The 17933-nt window shown below is 33.0% G+C and overlaps 1 protein-coding gene and 1 pseudogene across 1 annotated transcript; both read right to left on the bottom strand.

Moving 5' to 3' along the window:
• Positions 1-232: 232 nt before the first annotated feature.
• LOC139840863 (putative F-box/LRR-repeat protein 9) lies at positions 233-9885 on the bottom strand (annotated as a pseudogene).
• A 6344-nt stretch (positions 9886-16229) lies between these two features.
• LOC139840862 (uncharacterized) lies at positions 16230-16982 on the bottom strand. Its single transcript, XM_071831105.1, has one exon. It carries the CDS (start codon positions 16980-16982, stop codon positions 16230-16232), a length of 753 nt encoding a protein of 250 aa, XP_071687206.1.
• Positions 16983-17933: the final 951 nt, after the last annotated feature.

Here is a 17933-nt window from a genome sequence, read left to right as displayed (position 1 = left end):
TTGGGAGTGCTTTGGTGAATATGTCTGCAATTTGCTCTTCAGTCTTGCAGTATTTTAATTCAATCTCTTTCTTAGCGGTGACTTCTCGTAAGAAGTGATATTTGATATCAATGTGTTTTGTTCTTCCATGAAACACGAGATTCTTAGCCATTGCAATTGCAGACTTGTTGTCGCAGAATATTTGAGTGGCTTCATTTTGTTTTTCGCCCATGTCTTCTAGAATTCTTCTTAGTCATATAGCTTGATTAGCTGAGTTTGCAGCTGCTACGTACTTGGCTTCGGCTGATGATTGTGCCACAGTTTCTTGTTTCTTTGATGTCCATGAGAATACACCAGATCCAAGTGTGAATGCGTATCCGGAAGTACTTCTCATGTCATCCACCGATCCGGCCCAATCACTATCTGTGTATCCCTGAAGCTTCGAGTCTATAGTGGGCTTGTACCATATTCCGTAGTCCTCATTGGTCCACATACGTCAGTGTGCACCAACTCTAGTATACCTTTCGCTCTCCAAGCTTTGTCACGAGGGAAAGGTTTTCAATGTTGCTTGCCCATCATACAGCTTTCACACGTGTCAGTGATCTCTTCTATGTTTGGCAAGTCCCTCATCATATTTTTCTGCTGAAGGATTTTTAGAGCGTGAAAGTTAAAGTGGCCAAATCTTCGATGCCATAGCCATGATTCTTCAACTTGAACTTTCATGGCCGTGTCTATGATATACTGCCAACGAAGCGGAAAGTTACGGTTCTCCATTGGCACTTCGGCTATTAGTTTATAGTTGTTTTTCTTGTCACGAATAACACATGATTTATCTTCGAAGAGTAAAGAGTAGCCATGCTCCATCATTTGTCCAACACTTAGTAAGTTACTTGCAAGGCTTGGTACTAAAAGAACGTCACTAACAGATCGAGTGACGTTATTAGTTTGAACAGTTATCGTACATTTGCCTTTAGTGTCAACAAGCGCTACATTCCCTAGTTTGACGCGGGACTTTACGGACGTGTTGATACTATCAAATAACTTTTTTTTTTTTTAGGAAGAAATTCTTTATTGCTATTGAATTGTGTTTGTGTTTGTGTGTACATCTCATTTCACAACATCACAAGCCTATTTATAGGCCTCATGATGTAGGTTGATGCTTCTAGTATTTTCTGATATTTTTAACTAGCTAAGTATTCTACAAACTTCTAGTTCATACTTGGTAAGTATCTAATATTTACTAGCTAATTCTAGTTTCTTCTAATTAATAATCTACTAACTATATTTAATTAATTCTAGAATAAACTAGAAAAATATTACTATTTTATCTCCAATATCTGTTGTCTCGATACTAAGTTCCTCCAATAACGGAAATTTCTTAATAGAAACACCCCAGCCTCCGATCATTCCACCTAGGCAATATATGACTTCTAGACGTTTAAGCGGCTTGATCTGTTAAAAACAAATAATGCAAAGATATTGTTAGATTATTATAATTATGATTATTATTATTATATGATGATAGCAGCTGATGGGTTGGATTGTATTTGTGGCATACAACTATATGTTTTTATTGCACATGTCTACTTTTATTAGTGTTGTGCACATACATCATCAGTCAATTGTATAGTTTATATCACACATCCTCATTTACACTATATTAAAATATAATATATCAGATGAGTTCTAATCCAGTATTCTATAATCTATATAAAAATAATATATCAGAATGTTTTTTTATTATATCACAAACATAATAGGAGCCTTGACAATCAGATTTATAAGCTCCGGGGTGGTCAAAATCATATTATTCAGTAGTAACCAGTTATCAAATATGGTTGTGGGTCCAATTATCTGGTAGTCTAGAAAAAAAAAAAAAAAAAAAAAAAAAAAAAAGCATGAACCACTATCCGACTTTTAGACTAGCTAAGTTAACAGACAAAGGGGCCGTTTTGTATTAAGTGATGTTTCCCTATGACTCTGTTTGGGAAAATGTCTCAGTTTCTATGGACTATGTCTCCTACAAACACATCGTTTTTCAGAATAAGTGATAGATTGATCAAGTGGCAAAAAAACAACAATTTCACTTGCTAAATTAAGAGTTATACAGAAACAAATCATTAAGTGAAAGTAAACAGACCCTTAAGCTAAGCCTTCACTTAGCATTATCATATTAGCATCACTTCTTTCACATAACAAACAGAGAAACTAAGAAGTCAATTACAATCTAATAAAAGGAAGCCTTATAAAAACTAAAGTTACTTCACAATATGAGTATATTTAAAAAGAAGTAGAGAAGATTAAAAAAGCATCTTAGGCCGTGATTTTACGCACAAAATGAACAACAGTGAGATTATAATAAGCTTGCATACCTATCCGAAATATATCGAAGAAGCTCGCGATTACCAAAACCGGTGATAGAGAGATCAACCAATTGGCATTGGCTTCTATCAACAACTTGTTTACATATCTCTTCACATAATAGCAGACCATTCCGATATGAAGGGTGGTACAGAAGGGTCCTTGCAAATATTTCGCCAAGTTGTGCAAACTTTCTCACCATTTTTAAGTATATCAAACACACCAATTCTTAGTAGTATATTGGCGGTTAAATCGGTTGGAAGCTCTAACCAATTTACAGTTGGTTTCTTCACCTGCCAACGTTGTTTAGGTTTTGAAACAAACTTGGATTTCTTTCCTTTTCGGCTATTTGATTTTAATGTTGATGCCTTTGTCACTTTAGCTGCGTAAAAATAAAAAAAAAAAAATAAAAAATAAAAACCTGTCACATTCCATTCGAATAATAAAGAAGATACTGAGTGAGAATGTACTAAAGTATACCACCAACTCTATTATGTGTATCAAACTTCGTTTTGATCTATCGTGTATATCCAACTTTTAAATAATGCTATTGTGTGTATATAATTGTGATTTTACTTATTTGTCTTAAAGTGTAAGGTATACATACAAGTTGCCATATGGGGAAGTACTATCTAATACTCCATACATAAAATGGTGAATATTGTAGATTAGCTATACAAAATAAACCAAAATGAAGTTAACTACACACAATATTATAAACTGGGTAAACTGCTCAAACAAGCTAACCGATATATCTTTAAACTATTTATTAAAAAAAAATCATGTGTGAACCACATATCACTCTTCTTATTCCTTAATGTAAGTTACACATTTTGCAAAGCGTATAAAACAAGTGTAAAGTCAAATATATGGGTGTGTTGGTGTTGGCTTATGCAGTAGAATTATAAGATAAATTTGTCAATTAAACTCAAAGACCGTAAGAATGTCATAAAAGGGATTATATTCAACATGCTACATTATATAAAAATTCCTAATTATCAGAATAAATTAAAATCGCACATAAAATAGAGATGAAAAACAAACCCTAAACAAAACTAAAGAACTTCGAAAATTTCAATAATCATCACTAGTAGAAGTAAAAATTCTGTAAATAAATGAATAAACCTGAATGAAAAGAATAATAATTACCTTGGTCAGCTTTCATCGTTTCTCTCAGATTATGTTTGGGAGCTGGCTCGAATTGGAAGCCAGTAAGTTTTCGTTTATGTCGATTTGATTTTGACGTTTATGCCTTTGTCAGTTTAGCTGCATAAACAAAATACAAACAAACTGTTACATTCATTCATATAAAAGGAAATATTGGGTGAGAAGGTACTAAACTATAACACAAACTCTATATGATTTTGCTCTATCGTGTATATCCAACTTTTGATCGAACAATGCTGTTGTATGTGTTTAATAAAAGTCTTACTTTTATGTCTTAAAAAGTGTAAGGTATCGGTACAAGTTGTCACATCATTGAAAGTAATACTCCTATTACCTAATACATACAATAGCGAATATATAGTAGGTTTGCTACACGTAATAAACCATAATGAAGTTGAGTACACACAATAGACTATAATAAATTTAGTACATTCATACCCACTATCACCTCTAAATAAATCAACAAAAAAGAACCTCTTAACTACGGAGTAATAAACTACGCAAATAAACTAACCAATATATGTTTAAACTATTTATTAATTAAATAATCATATTTAAACCACAGATCATTCTCCTTATTCCTTATTGTAAATTAAAAGTTTTGCAAAGTATATAAAATAAGTGTAAACTTAAAGACCTACTGTATTCATTTGTTTGGGTTAGCTTATGTAAACAAATTAAATTATGACATAAAATTGTCAATAAAACTCAAAGACTATTAGACCAATCCCAATCATGACGCCGTCAAGGGCATTTACTCAGCGCCAAATCGGCTTTCTCTCTCCTCCTTTCTCACAACTTCCTCCCATAACACTCCTATAACACATCATTGTCAACCATGACATACTCCCTCCTCATCACATACCCCACAAAATTAATTAAATAAAAGGATGTACAAGTTTCTACTCCTAGAGTACAAGTAAAAAGAACACTCCTCTCTTTCATCCGTCCTCATTTATGCTTGTGGATGAAAAATTCGAGGGCGACGAGGGTGAGGGCGTTCGAGGGAGGAGGAGGGCGGGGACAATGCCAACGGAGCCCTCGGAGGACATGCTTGATGACATGGTTGAGGACACACAGTTGGGAATGGTCTTAGAATGTCATAAAAAGAGGTACAATTGATACTCTACATAAGATAAGATTTCTAATTATCAGAATAAATCAAAATCGAACTAAAAAAAGATGAATAAAACCCTAACAGAACTAATGAACTTCGAAAGCGTCTACTAATACAACTATTTCAATTTCAATTATCATCATAATCATAAATATTGTAGTAAAATTCGGTAATAAATGAATAGACCAGAATGAAAGGAAAAAAAAAATCAAACTATGACCTTAATACATAAAAATTACCTGAATTGAAAGCCAATAAGCTTTCCGATCCTAATCATTTCACGGGTACGCATGAAACCTAAATTTGAAATATATACAAAGAGTAAACCGCTTTTCATGTCGAATTATCAATAATCAATAATTTAATTTAACTCTAGGGATCCGTGCTATGGGGTTTCTTACTTTATATTACAGAGGCCCAGGCCCAAAAACCATTAAATGGACTTCTTATAGATTTGAAATTAAAAGAAAATAATTTTTTTTAAAGGCAAGTTATCGGCATCATGTAGAGGGAACTTAAACACCTTTGCGATCATATGCCACACACGCACGCACTTTCGGAATAATGGTGTTGCCGCATCAAATGGTCCATGATCCAAAAAATCATTAATGGTCTTATAAAAAAGACATCATCATATTCTGGTCTTATAAAAAAGACATCATCATATTCTTTCACTTGTCCTCGGTTGTTTATATCATTTTGAATAACCTTCTCCTTTTCCCTTGTACGCTCTTCCCTCTAATTTCATCGTGTACATCAAAATATGACCCAAAAAGTTTTGTTTGTATGCTTGTTGTTATCCGTTATTTGCATCCGAGAGCATGCGTGAATAACATTTAATCAACCCACTGAACGACGACATGTTTTGAATAACATTTAATCAACCCGCTGACTGACTGAGATCATCATATCAATCTAAAATATTCACGAAATCTGAACCGAAATGCTAAATTCTATGATCATTAAACTCCATATTACTTCATATATTATATCTTATGGTAACAATATATTTGATGTTAGTGATTTTAATGTCATTTAACATAATTTTATTATTTAATTGGGATTTACTTGAATCCAAGAGTTCGATAGTTATACTTAACAACGTGTTTGGAGAGTGTAGAGTACACACACCCGTAAGAGTTGACTAGCAATTGCCACGCATATTGCAGGGGTAAGGGGGCTGCGCCCCGAAACCTCAATAGATTTGACACTATACGTTTTATTCAAAAGGTGTCTCCAACAGCATAATGATTTTCTACCGTTGTAACTAGCTAAGTCGCAAATTGCAAACATATGTGATTCTTTTTTTCTTCTTGTTTGCTTTCAGCACAAGTATAAATAAAAACTTACAACAAAGAAACATTTTTTTTTTTTCTTTTGAAACAAATTATCCATCGTCAAAGGTCATGAAATAATGATAATGAACACTTATTATGTCCTTTGTTTAAAAAACATTACTTTTTATCTTTCTAAATTTATTGAATAATTAACACCTCTAAGGCACATGTTTATATCTTGAACTTATATATCAATTATATGGCCATGAGAATCAAAAATGGCAAAAAGAGAAGCAACTTTAAATTAGTTGAATAGTACAAACTACCGTTAACCGTCTCTTTCAAATTATTCTTCCCGGACCGATTCTCTATCTTGTAAGATATAAAAATTAAAGGATCCATAACCCGATACGATCTCCTCGGCCAAACTTGTCATCATTTCGTCGAATGCCGGGAAAGCCTCCACGAACATATTTCCTTTTCCTTATGTCGATGAACCGCCGTATCTTCCATCTTGAGAACTAGTACATAAGTTTTGAATTGTGTCCCCGTAATCCAAGTCAACATTGTGATCTTTAAGTTTACAAGTAGGCGAAGTGGAAACCTCGTTCGGCTTCTTTCTAATCCTCGGATTCGTTAGCAATTCTTCTTTCATTTTCTTATTCTCCTTCTTCAAATGAGTCATACACCAAACGTTATGTTATCATCATTTCGCTTTGAAACCCCATCAGAATCGACATCAACATCATCATTAGAATCGAAATCATCAACATCATTGATTGGACCCTTATTATAATAATCTTTCTTAAGTGATAAAACCGTAGCATTTATTTCATTGCTATTGTTACCCATTTTTATTTTCATTTTTCGCGATTCCATCAAACTTTGATACACTTTTATTGTAAACACTGCCAATGTCCAAATCAGTTGAAGCCATACATTTGACTTTACCCAAATCCCCACAGTAAGAAACATCAACATCAACTAAACCAACCTTAAAACTAGACCCATGGATTGTAAGACCCGAATATTTCGTATAAATATATATAAATATCTCGAGTGTTAAATGTATGAAGCGCATATATGTAAGTATATATATATATATATATATATATATATATATATATATATATATATATATATATATATATATATATTGGTAGGATCAAGAGGGAAGTAACAAATCGGGTGGAAGCGGGGGGAAGCAAAAACTTTTTTTTTCGTTTTTTTAAAAAAACTTTGTTCACGAACATTATAGATGGGATGAAAATATGAACATTTAGTAGAGACACTTTGTGATAAATGTTTTTATTTTGGCGGGAAAACGCTCGAAGAAGTAATATATAACAATTATCGTGTTTTTCGAGCGTATGTTGAGGTTTTAGCTATTGGGGTTTAGATATTAGGGTTTAGATATTAGGGTTTATAGGGTTTAGATATTAGCCATTAGGGTTTAGAAATTTAGGGTTTAGGGTTTAGATTTAGGGTTTAGATTTAGGATTTAGATTGAGTTTTTAACACGAACGGTTTAGAGTTTAGGGTTTAGGGTTTAGGGTTTGGTGTTTTGGGTTTATGGAATAAACCCAAAACACCAAACACCAAACCCTAAACTCTAAATCGGGCTAAATTTTACTTCACAAAACATGGAAAAAAACGTTAACATTCTTCACGAACAATATTATCTTGAATGTTATTTTTGTCGATCGTTTTCCCGCCTAAATAATAACATTCATCACGAAGTGTCTCTTCTAAATGTTCATATTTTCGTGTGATCTTGATGTCGGAAAAAAAAATTCCAAAAAAAATGAAGAAAAATTTTTTTTGCTTCCCCCCGATTGGTTACTTCCACATTGATCCTGCCACTATATATATATATATATATATATATATATATATATATATATATATATATATATATATATATATAGTGTACGAATGAGCGAGCAAAACATTGTATATGTAGGTTGTTGGCCGCGACATGGAGGGAACCAGTCGCGACGCGGCTCAACGGGTTTCCTGGTGGCTTTTTGCTTCTAGAAACTTGATTAAATGAAGGGCATTATTGTCTTTTCGCGTTTGAACGGTTTTACCACCACAAAACTGATGCAACCCTATCCCAAACTTCATTTTCTTCTCATTTTCTCTCCTCCTCTTCATCCTCAAACCCTAGAGTGAGAAACCAAGTTTTAGAGAGAGAGAGAGAGAGCTTCATTTGGTGGAGAAGAAGAGTGATTCGGGGGCAAGTTGCAAGAGTTATAGTTATTCACCTCGTTCACGGCTACATAGTGATTGTTGTGGTAAGTTCCAATTCCGAATTTCATAGTTTGATTGTTGGGGTTTTGATTTGTGTGTTCTTGAGTAAACCCCACTAGTTGTTAAATGGGTGTTCAAGCTAGAGATTGGTGTTGATGACCATTGTTGGTAGGTTTTGGGTTGGATGATGAAATTGATTAGTTAATAATCATGTTCGGGCGTTTAAATCACTAGTTAACTTATGTTATAAGTGATTAAAGGTGCAAGCTTGCAAATTGGTGTTTTGACTTGAGTTTAGGTCAAAATGGGTTTTTGTGCAAAATTCGTGCTAGTTAGTGTTTAAGGGCTAAAAGTGGTGTAATTAGGTATTTCGGGAACACGGGAAAACTAGCCTTGATAATTTTGGACCTTCGGGTATCGAATAGACTAAAACTGTAAAAATAATAATAATAATAATTAATAATAATAATAATAATAATTATCATGAAAATATTCCGTTAAGTTGATTGGAAAGATAAAAATACGAACCTGCAAACGTGACCAACGCCTTCAACATCAACTGGTGAAGTCCAAAATGAACTGCAAAATATCATCAACCCGCTGCCACAATGGACCAAACGTTAATTCAATTAAAAAAAATAACAATTTTAATCGCATAAAAATTGAAAAAAAAAAAGGATTATAAGTACCTTTGGTACTACAAAGATAAGCAAGAATGGAGTTAAGAAGATCGAGGCCATTTCCTTCAGTAACATCTTTCCTGTATACTACATAACAAATAATTTGCCACGTCAGCATCATTTTAACATAAATAAATAAAGATGTATCTGAAGGTGGTCATTTTGACCCATTTAATTTCGAACAAGTCAACTCGGTTTATTTTGTATCATTAATGGGTAGAAAAAAACATTACTATACTTCCTTTAATCTACAATCAATAATCACTTACTCTTGATGATACTATTGGACAAGGTCAACTGATTTTACATTAAGAGGGCTCATATAGCCTCAAAAAAATCTATGTGGATAAAAAACTTACCAAGCAAAAAGACACATAGGTTCAAAACAACCATTAGTCAGAATGGGCAACTTTTGTTTATTGAGAGGCCTATAGTTGTATTTGACTTGTAGCAGCTCTTTTAACATCTACAAAAAATCATTGACTTTAGAATAATACACTAAAGTAAAATAAAAGAATACCAACTCCAATGACGCACTAACCTGGTTAATCTAATAATTTGCATATCTTGGTTTTCGAATATAACATCTAAATTAACAAATTGTAAAATAGCTTGAACCATATATATATATATATATATATATATATATATATATATATATATATATATATATATTTAAGACCAACAATCTAAATCAAATCAATTATTCATCACAATCCAACGTCAGGTAATGTATTTTGAAATTCAATATTCCATTCTAAACAAAAGTGTTATAAACAATTACCTTGAATCCGTACAAATAAAATTGAAGAGGATAAAGACAAAAAAACCCAAATGTCTATTGATATTGCAGCCATCAGAACCCAAAACTATGATTACAGTCGTCATTGAATTGTTGTATAACTCAACCAATTGTATCAACCGCAAGAAGATCCAACCCTGTTTTTAAAACCGACGACAGAATTGAATATAAATAATGAACTAAATTGAATTTAAAGATGGTAATTGAAGTATATACCCTGTTAAAAGTGAATTGATGATGATAGTGAGCGGATTTGGGAAGAAAAATAAGTGTGGTTTGGGAAGAAAAAGAAGAAAATGAATTGATGATGATGGTGAGCGAGTTTGGGAAGAAATAAGGGAACGCTATTAATCGCAATATGTTGATACGCTATCAATTTTAGATTTGTTGTTGAACATCATCATCACAAATTAGGGTTGTGGTTCAATAGGTGATGAACAGGAGGTTTTGTGAGTCTAATAATAGGACACCCTAATATTTTTAGATGATACACCGTATATTTTTTTTTTAGATTCAGGGGTAATATGGGGTGATTAAGTGGCTTAAAATTGATTATTAATCCCTTTAATCCCTACATTACTAACTGTGGTGAGGAAAGGTGTCGTTTCACACCCACCACACCTAAAACCCGGGTCAAAATGACAAATGCCTAAAACCCTACTCAAAAAAATGCAAAATACCCCCTCAACTATAATCAGCTTACAAAAATTACCCCCTAATTGTGGTGGGGAAAGGTGTCGTTTCACACCCACCACTACATTACTAACTGTGGTGAGGAAAGGTGTCGTTTCACACCCACCACACCTAAAACCCGGGTCAAAATGACAAATGCCTAAAACCCTACTCAAAAAAATGCAAAATACCCCCTCAACTATAATCAGCTTACAAAAATTACCCCCTAATTGTGGTGGGGAAAGGTGTCGTTTCACACCCACCACACCTAAAACCCGGTCAAAATGACAAATGCCTAAAACCCAACTCAAAAAAATGCAAAATACCCCCCTCAATTATAATCAGCTTACAAAAATTACCCTTAACTTCAGGGGGTAAAACAAAAATTCTCTCAATTAAAATAAAAACTTAAACCAAACACTTCGACAGCCCGTATCTTCCTCCTCGCTCCGAGTTAAATTTCACCGACCACACCGTTAAACTCAAAAAAATTTTATGAACAAAACGAAACTAACTACGTTCGAAACGGACACTTTTTAAAAAACGCTAAACACATCGACGACCTTTATCTTCCTGCTCGCCGCGAGTTAAATTTTTTCGACAGCACCGTTAGACTCGAAATAATTTTATCAACAAAACGAAACTAACTACGTTCGAATCGAACAGTTTTTAAAAAACACTAAAGACGACGACACCTACAATGGCGCTTAACACATGAGCCATTTTCCTTCTGCAAATACATAAAGTTACGTTAAATATGAATATACGGGCCGAAAGCTCCCGCCGCATCACGCGGGCCTGATCCAGACTAGTTACGTAATATTTTAGATGATGATTAAGGGTCATTGGATTAAGTGGTATGTGAAGTCTTTTTTTAAATCTAACGGCGATTAAAAGGTTTTGCTAAATAATTATTACGTAAAAAAACTCTTTTTTAAGGTATAGAGTAATTTCGTTAAATACTTATACTCAGAAGAAATCTATCAAGCGAAGCACAAAAATTTAATGCTGCCTTATACTTGGAAGAAATCCCAACTAGTCTTGATCAAGTAATGAAATGTGAAAAGGGAAGAAAGACTATGGAAGAAGAAATAGAAGCACTAAATAAAATGATACATGGAAAATGTGTGATTCCTCAAGGAAAAAAATCTGTAGGGTGTCGTTGGGTTTTTACAATCAAACGCAAACCAAATGGCGTTGTTGAAAGATATAAAGCTCGTCTAGTTGCCAAAGGGTATACTCAAACCTATGGAGTTGATTATTCCGAGACTTTCTCACCAGTTGCAAAAATTGATACTATCAGAGTCCTTTTCTCGATCGCTGCAAATGAAGACTGGCCACCTCACCAATTTGACGTGAAAAATGCTTTTCTACATGGCGAACTAAAAGAAGAGGTTTATATGGATGCTCCACCAGGATTCACGGAAAACTTCAAAGATAGAGAAGTTTGTCGACTTAATAAAACTTTATACGGTCTAAAACAATCCCCACGGGCTTGGTTTGGGAGATTCAAACTATTTATAAAAAAACATGATTTTAAACAAAGTAATTTGGATCATACTCTATTTTTAAAACATACTCTTATTATTTATGTTGATGATATGATAATTACGGGAAACGATAAAGAAGAAATTTCTAACTTAAAAACAAATCTCTTTAAAGAATTCGAAATGAAAGACTTAGGGCAACTTAAGTATTTTTGGGGGATTAAAGTGCTACGATCCCAACAGGGAATATTTATTTGCCAAAAGAAATATATCCTTGATCTACTTGCAAAAACAAGAATGGTCGAATGCAAGCCAACTGAGACTCCAATGATTTCAAATCAAAAGATATACATGGAAGACGATGCTTATTTTGGCGATAAAGGTCAATAACTCAATATCAAAGGATGGTGGAAAAACTAATTTATCTACTCGACCAGATATAGCACATGCAGTAGGTGTTGTGAGTCAATTCATGCATAACCCACAAGTTCACCATATGGAAGCTGTAATAAGGATCATCAAATACTTAAAGAAAACAGCAGATCATGGAGTTGTTTTCAAAAGAAATGGACATCTAAAGACTCAAATATATACAGATGCGACCTGGGCTGGAGAAAAGGGGATAGAAAATCTACTTCCGGGTTCTTCTCATTGGTCGGAGGCAATCTAGTGGCATGGAGAAGTAAGAAACAAAAAGTTGTCTCACTTTCAAGTGCCTAATCAGAATTCAGAGGAATGGCAAAGGGAGTAGTTGAAGCCTTATGGATCAAGAAATTGTTGACAGAGATTGGTTTTCCTCCAAAAGAAGCCATACAAATTTTTTGTGACAATGAAGCCGCAATTGCCATCTCAGAAAATCCCATTCAGCACGATCGCATTAAACATGTTGAAATTGACTGACATTTTATTCGAAAGACCAACTAGCGGATATCCTTACCAAGTCAGTCAACGGAAGACTCTTCAGCGAAGTTCTCGGCAAGTTGAACATTGGAAACCCCACTATTCAACTTGAGGGGGAGGGTTAAATAATACAAACAAATACCTGCACATTTCGTCTTTGAGTAAGTTGACCATTGGGATCAGAAGTGGTCCACTTCATCATATCCCTTTAAAGGAGATCACAAGATGTGATGACCCGGAAATTTCTGACCAAATTTAAACTTAATCTTTGTATGATTAACGTTTCCGACACGATAAGCAAAGTCTGTAATGTTGAGTCACGAAAATTTTGGAACTATATTCATATAATCAATTATTCTTTGACTATTCTCGAAGATTCACGAACAATATATATATATATATATATATATATATATATATATATATATATATATATATATATATATATATATATATATATATATAACTTAATGTGCATATATATATATATATATATATATATATATATATATATATATATATATATATATATATATATATATATATATATATATATATATATATATATATATATATATGATTACAAGTTATTTAGTAAACGATAGTAACATTCGTTTGTTAATTCGATTGATATTTAGATAAGTGAACTAAAACGTTTAAGATAAACAAATAAAACACTAATTTGCTACAGTATTTTCGAATTGCTACAGTACCCAAAAATGCTACAGTGTTTTCAAAAATCACAATTTGCTACAGTAAAAAAACTTTACTACAGTAAAACACTATTTCAAAATGAAAATGTATATATATATTTTACAAGGTGATAAAATAAAATATTAACTTAATCTTAAAACGATTTGATTTAAAATAATATTATTAAATATATATTAATAAATAACGAGACGATTATATATAGAAGTAAACGACCAAAACACTCAAATGTATAAGTTATATTTCAAGTGGTATGATTTATGGATAATTTAAATCTATATTTTGACAAAGGTACGATTCGCGAAACGTAAAATGCAAGTTTTCTAAGTGTACGAAAGGATATTCGAAAAATCGGAATCGGGACATAAGTCGAGTGACGACGTACGACTTATCAGAACAAAAATTACAAGTCACCTATACACGAGAATATAATATAATATATAATTAATTAATTTAAATTATATATATTATATATATTATTAATAAATATGTCGACGAACAAAAATACAAAAGTTTGTGAGCTGGATCCTCAGGCCATGCGATCGCATGGCCAATGCTCCTCAGACCCATGTGATCGCATGGGGTACTTTTTCAGGCCAAGTCTATATAAAGCGATCGAATTCAGTTTTTGTGATTCATATTTCTTTCATCTTACACTCCGTATAACTTATATACATATATTATTATTATTATTATTATTATTATTATTATTATTATTATTATTATTATTAATAATAATAATATTATTATTATTATTATTATTATTATTATTATTATTATTATTATTATTATTATTATTATTATTAAGATTAATATTATTATTAATCTTATTATTATTAGTAGTATTATACATAAAATACTACAACGAGGTCATGAGCGTGTCACTTTCAAAATGGTTTTCGAGCGGGATAGAGCTAAGGAAACTATGAGTTATAGCTATGGAGGTTATGGGTAATGTTCGTGGGTATTATTTTGCAAGTCAAACCTAGTGTTTATCATCTCTGTTACGTCTACGTACTTTCCTGCAATATTGAATCACAATATTGATACGTTGAGATCTACGGTTATTTGGTAATCCGAGTTTCGGTCACATTTTGGTGAACGACTTTATATGCTGCTAAGGTGAGTTTCATTTGCTCCCTTTTTAATTGCTTTTGCAATATATATTTTTGGGCTGGAATACATGCACTTTATTTTAAACGCAATGGATACAAGTACATACTAAATTCTACACTGAGTTTGAACCGAAAATCCCTTAGCTTTGGTAACTAGTAACTACCGGTTATAAGAACTGGTGGGCGCGAGTAGTAGTATATGGATCCATAGGGCTTGATATCCCCGTCCGAGCTAGAGTACTAGCCTTTTAACGGACGTATGATATTTGAGAAGCGTACACGTTGGTTTGCGTGTATTATTAAGATGATTATACAAAGGGTATAAAATATATATACGTTAAGTTTAGTTACCAGGGTGCTCAATTTCGTAGAATATTTTGATAAACAACTGAAACTTGTGATTCACCTTTATATACAGATAATGCGCAACATTAAAACTATGAACTCACCAACCTTTGTGTTGACACTTTTAAGCATGTTTATTCTCAGGTTTCTAGAAGTCTTCCGCTGTTTGCTTATATGTGATACAAGCTATGTGCATGGAGTCATAAATGCTTTATTCAAGAAAACTTTGCATTCACAAAATCATCACCGTGTATCTTATTTTGACTTCATTGTCAACGGATGTATTATGGTAAACTATTATTTATGGTGATTGTCTATATGTAGAAATCATCAAACATTGAAAACCTTAGAAATTGATATTTATTTATTGTGTACTTTTTGAAAAGAATGCAATGTTTACAAAACGTATCATATAGAGGTCAAATACCTCGCAATGAAATCAATGAATGACGTGTTCGTCCAGATGGATTTGGACGGGTCGTCACACAAGACTGCATCAGTTCAACGGATTAGTTCATACTACACAATAAACATATTTCCAGTTCTACCAAAGGAGGTTCCAAAAGTTTATTGAAGCCTTCCCTTGTAATAGAATTAGCTGTGAGGACATTATGTGTATAAAGAACATCTCAGTTGGTGTAGTAAACACAATACAATTGTATAACATCTTAAAATTCAATACAAGATTATATTTACTTTTTACTTTCAAAACAGTATCGAATCGGGAAAGTAATAAAAACGAAAGTCGTGATTCTTGCACCGCATCTCACCATTCTCCGAGAAATAAACAGAACTATTTCATCAGTATGAAACAATAATCTCTTAACAGTATTATAGTAAAAAATTTTTACTTTTCTTTATAGAGGTGATTGGTTTTTAAATAAAAAGTGATTATCTGATTGATCTTTAATATTTAGTCGGGCTTTTAGTGTAAGGGTATAGTAAAGTTTATGACTTTCAAAATGCAATGCTAAACAGCTTCACCTCAAAATACAACTTTCTTTTATACGTCGTATGACTCTTTAACCTCAAGACCGCACTTCAAACAAATTGAGTCCTACACCTGTAAGTCAATTATGTTATCATAAAAATTTTTGTTTTGTAATTGTGCTAATTAGCACATGCTTTCGTAGTAGCTTACTTATGATGATCATATTATTAGCATCCATTGACTATAGCCTATGAATGATGATGAATCAATACCGAAATGACTATGAAGTAATTGCTCATCTTGTAAGTACCTCTAGTAAAATAATGTTTTGATTACATTTTTTTTTTCGCTATTGTCATGGCTTGCTTTTGTCCTTAATTTTTTTTTTTTTTTTTTTTTTCAAAAGTAAGAATATATTAGAATCAACACAAATTACAGAACATAGGCAGGGAATATCCTAACCCATAAACTTGGAAATACAAACCCACTACAACACACCCAAAGAAATACATCTCCAATACACATACTAAAATCCAACTGCAAACTACAACCAACCACCTTCAAATTACACATACCAGCTATCATACCAATATTCTTACTACTCTTGACCTTCAGGGAAGTCAACTTAACCCGAATAAAATCCTTCACCTCCTGACTTACTGCATCCACAGATTTCTTCAACTTCAAAAACTGTATCTTATTCCTTTCCATCCATACATAGTATACAGTGGCAGCAACTGCAATTTTATTCAGTATATTCCTAATATCCTTTCTAGCAGGATATCTTGCAAAATCATTCACAATTAAACCCAAATCATTATGCAGACCCTTATAAACAAGCATTTTCTTTGTGTTTTCCCACACTTGAGATGAGAACTCACATTTAAAAAACAAATGTGGATGGGAATCCTCATGCTTTCCACATAGGCTGCAAATAAACACTTCATTAGGGTACGACACTTTTAACCTATCTTGAGTTGTCAATCTCTGCTGCACAGCAAGCCAGCATATAAATGCATGCTTTGGTGTATATTGTGGAAACCAAATGACATCACACCACCCAACATTTGCAGCATTACTCCTTAAATCTTCCCAAACTTGACCAGTTAAGTAGGGTTTTATTTTATTTTCACTAGTAATCCACCAGTATGTACCCTCATTATCTTTATGCACATGTGTTTGCATAACATCTCTTATCCTCAAAATCTGCCTCCATTCCTAGCTATCATTAGCTTCCTGACCAACATGCATAAAATCTCTACCTTTTAACTTCACCACATTAACCCAATTCCACCAAATGGACTCTTTTTGACTTATAATTTTCCAGACATGCTTCATCAATAATACATCATTCCACTCTTTGAGGGGTCTCAAACCTAGCCCCCCTTGCTTCTTAGGCCTGCAAATCAACTTCCATGCCACCTTAGCCTTACCTCTACTATTATGCCCTTTATCCTAAAGAAAACTTTTCATCATTTTTTCAATATCTTTAATAGTAGCTTTAGGTAATGAGTATACAGAAGCCCAATACACTTGCATGGATGCTAAGACAGAGGATATCAATTGTAGCCTTCCTGCATATGACAAGTGTTTATTTTTCCAGCAATCAATCTTCTCTTTTACTTTATCCACCAATGGCTTACAATCAGCAATTCCCAATGTTTTTGAGAGAAGGGGAACACCTAAGTATTTAATTGGGAGGGAACCAACAGTAAAGAGAAGAATATCCAAGATTTCATTTTTAACAACTTGGTGAACACTCCCAAAAAATATAGTACTCTTATGCAAATTAGGAAATAGACCAGAAGTGGAACTAAACTCCTCTAACCCTTTCTTTATAACCTTCACAGATTCAACATCACCTTTACATAGCATAAGGAGATCATCTGCAAAGCAGATATGGGACAGTTTAAGTTTTTTACAGCCACTATGATATTTGAACCCTTTTGCCTCTTTAATATTTTTCTGCATTATAAGGTTAAGCACTTCCATCACAAGAGTGAATATGTAAGGTGACATAGGATCACCTTGTCTCAATCCTCTACCCCCTTTGAAATACCCATTTATCTCACCATTCACACAAATAGAGAAAGTAGCTGATGTAATACATGTCATTATCCAATGTACCATTTTCTC

Source organism: Rutidosis leptorrhynchoides, chromosome 4 (genome assembly GCF_046630445.1).
Source record: "Rutidosis leptorrhynchoides isolate AG116_Rl617_1_P2 chromosome 4, CSIRO_AGI_Rlap_v1, whole genome shotgun sequence".
In the NCBI taxonomy this organism is placed as follows: Eukaryota; Viridiplantae; Streptophyta; class Magnoliopsida; order Asterales; family Asteraceae; genus Rutidosis; species Rutidosis leptorrhynchoides.
The sequence above is the reverse complement of the archived record's forward strand: the minus strand, read 5'-3'. Positions and strand labels throughout refer to the sequence as shown.

Excerpts from the sequence above, each read along its gene's own strand:
- LOC139840862 (XM_071831105.1), bottom strand. The coding sequence starts at position 16,982 with ATGCAAACACATGTGCATAAAGATAATGAGGGTACATACTGGTGGATT.